The 13233-nt window shown below is 38.7% G+C and overlaps 2 protein-coding genes across 2 annotated transcripts in view; both read right to left on the bottom strand.

Moving 5' to 3' along the window:
* Positions 1–9624, bottom strand: part of LOC135771611 (uncharacterized) — a 28180-nt gene extending 18556 nt beyond the window's left edge. The window contains exon 1 of the mRNA XM_073815453.1: positions 8464–9624. Coding sequence (XP_073671554.1) covers positions 8464–9328 — 865 coding nt within the window. The 5' untranslated portion in view covers positions 9329–9624. The remainder of the gene's footprint in view (positions 1–8463) is intronic.
* Positions 1–13105, bottom strand: part of LOC141279842 (uncharacterized) — a 190864-nt gene extending 177759 nt beyond the window's left edge. Inside the window, exon 1 of the mRNA XM_073815429.1 lies at positions 12565–13105. Coding sequence (XP_073671530.1) covers positions 12565–12859 — 295 coding nt within the window. The 5' untranslated portion in view covers positions 12860–13105. The remainder of the gene's footprint in view (positions 1–12564) is intronic.
* Positions 13106–13233: the final 128 nt, after the last annotated feature.

Below are 13233 nucleotides of genomic sequence, written 5' to 3'. Positions count from 1 at the left end.
CAGATAAGCAAAAAAGTGATGTGGGAAAATAAAATAAGAACAAATCAAGACATTACAAGCATATAAAATAGAAAAGAACAAAGTTACAAATAAAGTAAGATCTAACGTTATTGATTAGGTAGAAAAACAGTATCAAATTAACATAACACTGTTTTCATACTATAAATTAAATATAATTAATCTTTTTAAAGCTATAAAAGTGATTTTCCTTTTGTCTTTTGTAGTTTGATTAACATTATGACTCAAACATAAGCATTTCTTATAAGACGAACTGTCCCTTTAACAACGGAGAAGCGATCTATACACTGACTGACACATGATCAACTTCTCACTTATAATAAACGACTGTTTTTATGAGAATACTTTCAGAGACTTTGGTATTACAATAAAGTTTGTGCGTTTATCTCCTTTCAAGCCCAAAAAATATGCGTTTGCTTTGCGTTATTTTTGAAACGCGCGTTGGGCGTGGGCTTTTGAGTTTGTGCGCGTATGCGCACTGAAAACAGTTCACTTTAGCATCTTTGTTGCTCAAATAGTCTAAAATCGCCTAAATGTTACTGTAAACGGTAAACTTTCTTATTAACTGTATTAGTAACAGTATGTTCTTATTACAGCATTTCATGCAATATTTTGCAGTTTCACCATATTTACATTTACTTACAGCCGTAGACTAGTAGACCAATGTGACTTACAAGCGAGGAGCACGTCCATAATTCGTTCCAATTCATTCCAACAAAAAATCTTTTAGGTCACTTTGCAGTGTCAGTCTGTGTAGATATGTTGTTTTAATTGGTTGATGCCTAAGAATTCTACAATGATAGTTTTACAGCGTTTTGTGTTGACGTCCCGAAGGCAGTCGCTCTACGCATCTTCAACAAGTTTGTATGACGAAGAACACAGATATGCGGATGACATCACAGTAGCGCGAGAGCTGTTGGAAAGCAGACTTCCTTATGGCTTCTCGATTCACTCTCGTGATACTTTGATATCACCTGCCTGCCTGTCGGTTTTTGCAGCGCAGCATGAACTCAAACAAATGTAATGTCTGGGATACATGTTTGGATGACGGCGAAAGGCGCGTCTTCAAACAACGCGCGCATTATTATTAGGGCTGGGCCGATCCACTTTTTCTATTACCGATACGATTTCAATACCTGTATTCTGAGTATCGACCGATCCCGATCCAATACTAGTATTTTTCTTGATCCATTTAGAATTGTGTGTGTATAAACACGTTAATATATATACGCACACATATACACACAAAACATGTTGCACAAAATCAGGAGAATATAATGTCAAGTGAATTTTTGTTTAAATGAGATACAAGTTAAAAGAATGTAAGTGTTCTTAAATATTTATCAATTGTTTTTGAGTGGACATATGACTGAGCAAATAAATAGTTCAAGTACATTTTTACTTATTTGCGCAAACTGTCACAACATGAAAGACTTTTTAATCAGATGTTTAAAATACGGCTTTTGTGTGTGTGTGTGTGTGTGTGTGTGTGTGTGCATGTGTGTGTGTGTGAACGTGTGTGTGTGTGTGTGTGACATATTTAATTCACGCTACTCCAGTGTATTAACTCGGCGAGCACCAAACCATTCAGTTTTTGTGACCTTAAATATCTTCATATATGCATTTGTTTTTCGCATAAGGCTGTTGAATATATTTGGAAGATTTTGAATATAATGTATAATAACATTTATGGTGCTTTTTTTTCTGTAGCATGACACAAGTAACGCAAAGTATCGGATTTGGATCGGCCCCGTTTTTCCGATACCCGATCCAGCAAAAAAGGTCCAGATCGACCCGATATCCGATCCAAAGTATTGGATCGGCCCACCCCTAATTATTATGTACATATAGAAAATCGGCCAAACATATCCAGCCCTGATTTCTAAATATCGGCATCGGCCAGAGAAAAAGTCATATCGGTTGACCTCTAGAATGCGTTATCAGATTTTTTATCTGCACCTTACGTCAATCATATCATTGACACAATGCGATCAGCTGGTGGGGACAGAGAAGAGCTTTAATCCGGGCTTACTCAGCTGTTACTCAGCTGCGGAGGGGTTCGTTAGTAAAGTCACAGCTTACATTGACAACACAAGCAAAGATTAGGAGAAACGTGCAAAAGATCAAAGATGGCTATGTATGCAACTCACTAATCTCAAAATGAGTGTATAATAAGTATATCATCATGTTGCTTGCTATGCAGTTACACATAGAGCAGTACTGTTATTTTTATACAGAGATGGTACATAGCCAATTCAATACTGTGAGTTTAACAATCCAAAATAAATCAAAACAGAAAATTTTTGGTGGCAAAAATGTTGGCTAATAGTTCATAAATGTATTCAGCAATTGAATTTGTTAGTTTAGTGCAAGGTTTAAGTAGAAAAAGTTTAAGAGAAGGTTAAGAAAAGAGTTACCTACTGTTATAAAATAATGTAAAAAAGAACTTTGCAGTAGTATTTTATTTATTATTTTTTCATTTTATATATATTTTATATATTATATTTTAATAAAAAGTGTAAACAAATTGTAAAAAAGTTTATAGTAAACAACCTGCAGTTTAATTTTTGCATTTTTCCCTTACTGTACCGAAAATGAACCGAACCGTGGCCTCAAAACCGAGGTACGCACCGATTTTTGCGTACCGTTACACCCCTAATATATGGCTAAAAAATATATAACTTAAAAACCTACAGGGAACGTTCCGTGTTTGCTGGGCTTAGTTTTCATCAAAAATACCCAAAAATGTGTTCTGAAGACAATCGGAGCACTTGGGGTTTAGTACGCCACGGGTTAGTGATTTGTGATAAAATTATGATTTTGGGGTAAACTAACCGTTTAAATCAGCCTGTTGCTCAATAAGTATTAAAGATAATAAACTCCTTTAAAAAAAAAGGTACTCACATGACAGTTAAAAAAAATTTTTTACAACAATGATAGAGGAGACATACCTGTAATGAAATCATCATCTTCCTCGGTGCGATCTTCCTCTTCTGTGGGTTCAGTTTTGATTTCTGGGGGTTCAGTTTTGATTTCTGTGGGTTCGGTTTTAGTCTTCATCATGAGGTTCTTGCAGTCGATGAGTTTAACTGAACACATCTTCAGTTTGGTCTGCAGGATCTGCTGCTGTTCTCCAGCGTTACAGACAGAATCCAGAGACTCTGTGGAGGTTTGATCCTCCTGTAAGCTCTGTTTACTGTCACACACTGTAGTGTCCCGCATCGTCTCAACACTTAAATACACAGAGACAAGACTCTGTTTACACTCAATGAAACACGAAAGAGAGAAAAACGCTGAGGATACACAAACACATCACACACGCGCTCTCTTTCTTTCTTTCTTTCTTTAGTGAGTTTATCTGCGGACTAAAGAGCTGCAGCGCCTCCTGCTGTACTGGAGACAGAAGACGCTCACTGCTTTACAATGGTTTTAGCTTAACAAGTGAGGAGGTATGACTTTGGATGGCGGGATCGTGAGCAGTCTAAAGTTCCTAAATTCATAATCAGGTTTACATATCCTCCCTTATGAAAAATAAACATACAGATAAGCTGTTTGATTGCCATTTGTTTACTACAAATACATGGCTATATACAAATAGCAAAACTGTTTCTGTTCTATCATCCCTGGTAGGTTGTTATTTTCTATTTTTATCATATAACTTCTGTTTTAAGATTCTGAATTCTACAGTTTCCCTTTCTCCCGTACATTTTTTTTTAAAGGAGCTAATTTAAAAAAAATTCTCTCTATAATATGCACATGAAAAGTGCAGTTGAAGTTTAAAGCCTTTATTTTCATCTGTACTGGACAGTGACTTTCTTCCTTTTTTATTACCACATTACATTCAACTGTGATTGTCATTAAAATACTAATAATAAAGTAAAAAGAAACCTGTTATACAATATATGGTGTCTGTGCAGTGAAAGTGTGACAGCAGGAGTTGAATCATTGTAAAAATGAACAAAGAATTTACTGAATAATCTAAACAGTTCCAACAATTAATGACATTGTGGGCCAGTGACATTAAAACTTTGAAACCAATTTGTAAAATCACATAGCACACAATATAGTAAATAAACAAGTTTGACACAGAACAAAATAGCTTATAAAAGATAAAAAAAGATAAATGTGTAAGTAAAATATGAAAAACAACATTAATTAACACTACTGTATATAGTTATGAACAGTATGTTTGCTCCCAGAAACATACACTCTTTACCAGCTTGGCACTTTACCTCCAAAATACAGAACTGTTAGATCAATCTGAAAACATGAGCAGCACAGTTTTATTTCATTTGTGTGTTTGTATCTGCGATATTGCTCATTATTTGTTCTTAATTTACTATTAAAGGGTTACTAAACCCCTGGGGCCGGTTGCACCAGCTGGGCGTAAACCCGGTCGTAAGACTACTCTGGACATAAAATGCGTTTTATGTTAGCCGTAGAATTTACACCTGTTGCACCATCTAGCTGTAGCGCACGTCTGAGAATCTAATTTACGTCTAGTCAAGGGCAGGCGTAAATATAAAGTATTGACTGTGTTTCTATGGCAAAAATAGAAATAATGAAATGTGACGAGACATTAATGCACAGGATACAATGTGCTTTCATGCATGGTAGAAAGACTGCCAATAAATTATATAATAAAATACATAAATACTTACAAAGACACTGTAGAAAACTTATTAAAAGCTTTGATTTAATTTTTGCAAAGTTTGAAACTAGAGCTGTTATAATCTGATGAGTCTACACGCACACATCTTGAGGTATAGTGCACTGGTAAACATGGGGAAAGCTCTCATATGTTGTCTATTAGCTGGCGGCACTTAGTGTACATTTTTGTCATAGTAAACGCGAACAGCATCTAAATATCACTGTTAAACGCATACGTGGTGGCGAACATCATTTACGCTGAGCGTAGCTGCGTCTGGTTGTAGTTTCAGATGGTGCAACAGGCATAAATATTTTTCACAATGTTGGACGTAGCCAAGCCCGACGTAGGACTTGAGCCCGATTCATAGTCGTGCGTAAGTTCTACGGCGTAGCTATCCGTAGCCTGTGTGTTGCTCTGCGTAGCCTGACACGCACCTCGCAAAATGTTTAAAAGCGCAAAATTTTAATCAGTTCTACGTGGACCGCAAGTGCTGTGATTGGTCCACCAGAACCCCTCCCCTCAGGGAAAAAAACTGCGTCATAGGTATTTCCGTTTGCGACGGTGAAAACAAAGAATGGCCAAGTTGAGGAGTGATTTAACTCAAACTGCAACAAAAGTCGCTGTTTATTTACTTCAATCATTGCTGCTCTTCTCAAATCATACACAACAAGTTGCAGTTTCTTCTTCGTTTGTGGGTTGTGCCAAGCTTCTTCTTCTTTGACAGTCGTGCTGCTACTGAAGTTACACACGTGGAAATGCCCACCAGCGGTCTTGCGCACGTGTTTGCACGTTGACGGGGACGACGACGCAAAAGTATAAATGAAAACCGACTTGGAACCTACGCCGTCGCGGCTATGCCGTAGGACCTACGCACGAAAATAACGAGCCCTTTACACCAAACTTTTTTACATCCGGATGGTGCAACCGGCCCCAGGTTAGAGCTTGACTCCACCCACTGGCAATATTTGAAGAATGCAAGAAAAGTGGGCAGACCCCAATGGAGATAGAGGGGACGAACTGAGGGCGGGGCTGATTTGGGGGCTGCTGCTGTCAGACTCTAATGGAGAAGTTTGACTGTTGATTAACTCTTCCAACAGACACTACTGTGTTATGGTTTCTCTCCAGTGTGAACTCTCTGATGATCTTTGAATTGAAATTGAGAGCAGCCTTAAAGCTCCCGTTCTGTCTGTGATTTTGAAGCTTTGATTGTGTTTACAGTAGGCAATATAACATGTGTTCTATTTTAACGTGTAAAAAAGCGGTATTTTTCACACAATTTACTTATCTATATAGTGCCGTTTTCACTGTCCTCAAAACGGGTTGATGTCTTCCTTGTTCTGTGAAGTCCCTCCTTCAGAAATACGTATCGAGTTCGGATTGTGTAGTTTGTTTAGTGTGCTGTGATTCGATAGCAGCTAAACTTAGCAGAGCCGTTTGAGCCAAAGCTGGTGACGTACGTATTCCTGTGGGCGGAGTTTAGTCAACGAACTGTTTTACTGATGTCATTAAAGCAGGAAATAGAGGGCTGTAGTCCAAACAGGCCGTTCGTTGTAGGCTTTTAAAGAGGAATTCTATTGAAGAAAATATATCGCCTGGCAGTGAACTTTGAGATTTATCATTTTACAGGTATTATTTATGCTACATTAGGTATTATTATTATAGCAACATTACACACTAACTAGGGTTTAAAAATGGTATCAGGAAGAACGTGACCTTTCAGGGCCTGGTATACAGTTTTCAAAGCACACCCCTCGCGGCTACATGTGTTCGGCGTGTACACAATACAAATGATTTCTCATTCAAATTATTACTCTACCAGGCCATCAGAGCCGCGCTGATATGCGAGTTTGGTTAGCTATTCCATCCCCAGATAGCACAGGTGCATCTGCAAGATGATGAAGTAGTTTGTTTTAATCCGAATATGTGTATCAAATACTTTACCATTATGTTTTTATGTTTTTCTATATGGATATAACCAGTTATATGTGTCACGTAGATAACCATTGTGTTTGTAGGAAAAATACCAGCATGCATTGCAATTTGTTCAAAAAGTACATGTAGAAGGTCTGCACATGTTGAGGGTAAAAACAAAGGACCTACAGTCCCGGGAATGAGATCACCATGTTTTTCTATATGATATGACCATATGTTGCTTCATGTTACAAACCCTTGTGTATAGAAGCATATGCTAAGGTCAATGTAAAGGTCATGGATTGCGTGCGAAGACAGCCTTAAATACTGTTGTACAAGGAAAAGTTTTTCAGTGAGTCTTGGCATTTGTGCCGGACTGCTCGGCTTTTATTTGATCCGGATAATAAAAGTCTATCTCTTGAAATCAAAACCTAAGACTGAAGATGGTTTCATTTGAGGAAAAGAAAAACCAAAACAATGACTGGTAAAGATCTGGAGATCTGGAATACATCTGGTGTGTAAAAACATCTTATAAAGGTCTTAGAAAGAGCTGCTTTACATACATTCTAAATTAAAAATGTCTTGCAGACGTCTTCAATATATACGACATCTTTTAGGAAACGTCTCAGAGACGTATTGCAGATGAGCAAACAATCTAAATATGATGTCTTGCAGATGTAAACGCAGACATCAAATAGACGTCTTCAAGATGTATGTGTGCTATCAGGGTCGAGATACGCCCTGTCCCAAATGGCACACTCCGGACTTGTGGTCCTCCTCAGAGTCCACACTTTGATGACATCACGTAGTCCAGACTTTAGGGACCCTTGATGTGAGTCCACGTGGGTGCACCGGAGTCGTATTTTGGGACAGACTCGAGCATCACACCGGAAATAGGTAGAGAGGTTGCCCGTCAGTGTGAACTCCTCCCTTCCGTCGTCTGATTGCCCTTTCGCAAGGACTTCTGGGTTGGCAAAGTGCGCGAAGCCTGCTGCAGTGCGGGCTTCGCTGAAGACCGAATCAAGGGGGCAAAGGAGGCGCTGATGAGCACACTTCAAAGCGTAAAAATGACAGATGGGACACCCTACGGACTCGTAGACTAAGCGAGAACGCGCAATTTAAGGCCACGAGACCGAAAGTCCACATGAAGTGCGCCATTTGGGACAGGGCCTTCGTATCACTTCAGAAGGGGAGGGATTATAGGCGTGTCGTTATATTTATGACATCATACAAGCCTCATAGGTTGCATTTAAGCATTACGTGCACGTCACGAATGTGCCGCCACAAACTGCAAATCTGGAAAACACTGGTATTGTGTTCCTGATTCACAACCCGTAGATGTTTTTCATCGCTAAAGGGAGTTTGGGAACTTATAGCAGAGCACAGATGGCACACGAGACACCGCAAGCTAGCACTGAGGTAAAGCTAATCTTTTAGATTATAGCAATGACGCTGATAGTGACGATTCTCTCAGACCAATCAGTGATCTACAGTGTTTCTGCGTCATGTTTAGTATCAGTTCGGGTCGCTTGGAACCCCAACCGAGGTGGTACTAAAAAAAGTATCGGGAACTACGTACTTCACCCAGTGGAAAAGCTCCCAAAAGTAAGCTGACCCGACTGAAACCAAACCGTGAGGTACTATGCAACGGAAAAGCCCCATAAAAAATGTTGGTTTTTATTGTGGTGACGAAAATACTTCAAGAACAGAAAGCTGTGGAGCATGTAAAAATAAAAGAAGAAAAAACAACAGTGTGTGTGCAAATGCTGTCTATTGCCTTTGTGTAATTGTTTGTAGTGGGGTGTCCTGTCTCAATATTTTCTCACGCATGCTCTGTTACGAAAATGACGTCATGTAGATGTCCCTAGTATATCTTCCGCTTTAAGGTTTCTCACCAGTATGAACTCTCTGATGGGCTTTTAAGGAACTTGAATGAGCAAACGTCTTGTCACACTGAGAGCATTTGAAAGGTTTTTCACCTGTATGAATTCTCCTGTGATTTAGTAAGGTCTTTTTTTGACCAAAACTCTTCCCACAGACACTACAGTGATAAGGTTTCTCTCCAGTATGAACTCTCTGATGGGCTTGTAAGTTACCTGATTGAGCAAACGTCATGTCACACCGAGAGCATTTGAAAGGTTTTTCACCTGTATGAAGTCTCTTGTGATTTAGTAATGTCTTTTTTTGACTAAAACTCTTCCCACAGACACTACAGTGATAAGGTTTCTCTCCAGTATGAACTCTCTGGTGGGCTTTCAAGTGACCTGAATAAGCAAACGTCATGTCACACTGAGAGCATTTGAAAGGTTTTTCACCTGTGTGAATTCTTTTGTGATTTAGTAAGTTCTGCTTTAGACTAAAACTCTTCCCACAGAGACTACAGTGATAAGGTTTCTCTCCAGTGTGAACTCTCTCATGGATTATCAGCTGATATTTATGACAGAAACGTTTATCACAGTGTGAACACTGATGGAGTTTCTCTTTATGAGTAAACTGGTGTGATTTTAATGAACCTGAATCCCTAAAGGTTTTGTCACATTCACTGCACTGATACGGTCTCTCATTGGTGTGTAAAAGCACATGTCTCTTCAGATTATGTTTACAGTTAAATCTCTTCTCACAGTGAGGACACTCGTAAGGTTTTTCTCCAGTGTGAACTCTCTGATGAATTTTAAGAATGTCTTTGGTTTTGAAGTAATTTCCACATTCAGTGCAGTTGAAAGGCTTTTCACCACTGTGTGTCATCATGTGAACATTTAGTTTAGAAGAAGATACACAAATCCTCCCACACTGCTCACAGTGAAACTGCTGCTTCTCTCTGTGGCCTTCTGAATGAAGTTTCTTCTCTTGTAAGGTAGAAAAACTGATCTCAGATCTGTTGAAGAGTTTCTGTTCTGTGTGTTTTCTCTCATGTCTCTCTAAATGTCTCTGTGAGCTGAATGTCTTTCCACAGGTGATGCAGGAAAGAGTTTGTGCTGTCAGTCGCTCTTTTGATGTTGAGGACGTTATTTCTATATCCAAACATGAATCACTCTTCACATCTGAAAGAAACACGAAACAATTAAATTGTCTTTTTACTCTTATTTACACAAAGAAGGATGAAGAATTGAGACTTTGTATCTTTTTCTAGATTCACACATATAGACAGAAGACTGTTATTATTACAGCTGGGTAATTCACATCAAATAAACCAACATTTGTAAACATATCCAGCTATTTTCAAGTTCAAATTTATTGTCATTGTAACAAGTACAACGAAATTAAAGTGCCATCTTAAACAGTGCAACACACTTATCTTAACACACACACACACGCACGCACGCACGCACGCACGCACGCACGCACACACGTATAAAAATAAAAAGCAGCTAAAATATACAAGTATAATATAACTAAAATAAACAGGTTCACATACACCTTTAGTCATAGTTATCCCAATCGCTTATTTTGTTTTATTAATTTTGTTAAAGGACAAGTCCGGTATTTTACACTTAAAGCCCTGTTTTCAGATTGTTTACGATGAAATAGAACGGTTTTGACTGAAATTTCGACATATGCGGCTGCCCCGAGAATTTTCGGGTGTTTGCGTTTCACCTCCCACCTCTACAATGGGTTTAACGGTGCACTGGAACAATCCTTCCTTAAATGCATTAAACTTTCGGAAGTAGCAACAGTAACTAAGAGGGGCGGGGCTCGGCAAAGGCTAATTGAGGAACGGTCGTGATTTTGTATAAAAAACAGTCAAACAAACCCCTACATTATTCAACTCCCTTCGGCTCTTCTCATGTTTGGGTGGTCGGATTGAACAAATTATGAAATATTCGATATCCAAATTGAGCGTATCACCCAGACAACAATTCGGATATTATCGTCTAAACGATATATCGCCCACCTCCATTGTGAAACTAACTGAAGTCAATGGGACAAATAGAAACCTCCCAGCTAACAATTTTTGGTACCCATAACGATCTGGAAAAGTTAGCACTTAGTTCCCAGAACAGATACCCTAACGTTCCCTGCTGGTTTCCCAGGAAATTTCTTGATGTCAATAGAATGTTCCCTCTGGGTTTAGGTAACGTTCCCCTAACCTTGTGGAACGTTAAAAAAACATTCCGCAAACGATCTGCTAACATTGCCTTAACGTTCTGATAACGTTCCTCTAACCTCTATATTGTGATATGCCTGAATGTAAATGATCAGACAACAAATGATGTGTTAAACAGTGCTTATTGTTCAGACAACATGAACTGGAGATTATTTTAAATATAAAAATACATAAGCATTACATATTTTGTTTAGATGACATGACTTTAACACGATATAGAGGACTTAGAGGACAATATTTATTGGCAGATAAGTTAGAACTTTACAGATCTTACCACTGCAGTTTGTCGCCAATCCGTTTTTAGAAACAATATCAAACATTACATCATATTCTCTTCATAAGACGTGTCAAATCATTCAAATATATTTTAAACACCCAGGAAGAAGGGCGCCCACTTGACAACCCAAAGGGTACCATCACTCAACTGACCATCCCACAGAGTCTTAACAGTGCCTCAGGTAAGTATTAAGTTTCTAAAGGTATTAAGTTTGGTGAGATGTTGCCGTTTTCTTGTAGTCCGGTGTTGTTCTGTATATCGGTAGATAGTTTGCCATACAGAACCGTTTGCCACTGAACCTGCATTAACGACGACAGTAGTACTTCTGGCCTTGGTTTGGCGTGTATGGCCGGGTTGTGGTGAGATTGTGGCATTAGAGATTGAGGTTAGGTCATGTCAAGGGTTAATGCACCGAGTTGCGCGAAAGGAGCAACCTCAGGAGAAGGAAAGACTGAGGAGAAGTGTGGCAGAAGGCACCATCACTCAATAGACCATCCCACAGAGAGTCTCATCGGTGCCTCAAGTATGCATTAAGCGATAATAACATCAAGTCCTATACAACAGATCTTTTGTCCACACATATTTAAGTTTATGTTACGAAATGAAGAAAGAGATAAAAGAATTTGCTAAATTAATGAAGTCTCGAAGGTAAAGATAGACAAATAAAACATTTAATTCACTTACACGAATCTTACCACAGCAGTAGCCGCCTAACGTTAGCTATCTCCGTTTACATCAATCAAAAGCTTTTTTAATATTATATTCTCTTCATATAGATGATAAAATCGATCAAAAACCACTACAATATATATTTGTTCTCTCATATTTAAGTTCGTATAGGACGAAAGAGAGAAAAGAAATCGGTAAAGTAATGTTTGTTTCTGAGGTAAAATTAAACGACCGTGAGGCGAGTTTGCAAGCGCGTGATGGAGGAACGGAGAAGAGAAGCGCGTGCAGTAGCAGTGGAGCGCGCACCACTTGCGCACTAATAAAGAACACAATGGATTTATTGATGTTTTCAATTTTCCTTAATATTTGTTGGATAGCAGCAGTAGTAGTGATCTACGGTGGCCGGCTGGTGCACATACTGCAACATTTGAAAAGCACACTTAAGCTCACAACACAACGAAATAAACGACAACACAATTAAACTAGATGAAGTTTGTGAACAAACTTTATGTTGGCTTGAGAAAGAGAGAGAAACAGGAGAGGGAGGGACAGAGAAAAAGAGAAACACAGAAAGCAAGGGACAAAGAAAGACAAATCAATGCTCAAGTCTATTTTACACGAGTCTGGCAAATATTAGCTGGTAACACCAATTTTATCTGCACTGCACTGGTTACCTATTAAAAGAGATTAACATTTTGTAATATGGCATTTGGCGCAGTTGGGTAAGTGATTTATGATCAAATTTTCATTTTGGGTGAACTAAGCCAACATGCATGTTCCTCAATAATAATAATTTATTAATTATAGCATAAACTCCTTTAAAATTTACATTTTTGGGTCTTTTGATTAGTGAGTTTGTGACTGAAAACCCAAAACAGGTGCTCACATGACAATTAAAAGTGTAAAAAACATGACAATAATTATAAGACATACCTGATGGAATAAAATCATCATCTTCCTCAGTGCGATCTTCCTCTTCTGTGGGTTCAGTTTTGATTTCTGTGGGTTCAGTTTTGATTTCTGTGGGTTCAGTTTTGATTTCTGTGGGTTCAGTTTTAATCTTCATCATGAGGTTCGTGCAGTCGATGAGTTTAACTGAAAACATCTTCCGTTTGGTCTGCAGGATCTGCTGCTGTTCTCCAGCGTTACAGACAGAATCCAGAGACTCTGTGGAGGTTTGATCCTCCTGTAAGCTCTGTTTACTGTCACACACTGTAGTGTCCTGCATCGTCTTTACAATAAAATACACCGAGACAAGACTGTGTTTACACTCAATGAAACACGCAAGAGATAAAAACACTGAGAATACACAAAACACATCACACGCGCGCTCTTTCTTTCTTTAGTGAGTTTATCTGCGGATTAAAGAGCTGCAGCGCCTCCTGCTGTACTGGAGACAGAAGACGCTCACTGCTTTACAATGGATTTAGCAAAACAAGTGAGGAGGTATGACTTTGGAATGTCGGGATCCTGATTTCAGTGCTAGCAGTCTAAAGTTCCTAAATTCATAAACAGGTTTACTTATCCTCCCTTGTGAAAAATAAGCATACAGTTAAGCTGTTTGATTGCCATTTGTTTACTACAAATACATACAAATACAGT

Source organism: Paramisgurnus dabryanus, chromosome 8, assembly GCF_030506205.2.
Source record: "Paramisgurnus dabryanus chromosome 8, PD_genome_1.1, whole genome shotgun sequence".
NCBI lineage: Eukaryota > Metazoa > Chordata > Actinopteri > Cypriniformes > Cobitidae > Paramisgurnus > Paramisgurnus dabryanus.
Note: the sequence above shows the minus strand (reverse complement) of the source record. Positions and strands in the feature narration are given on the sequence as shown.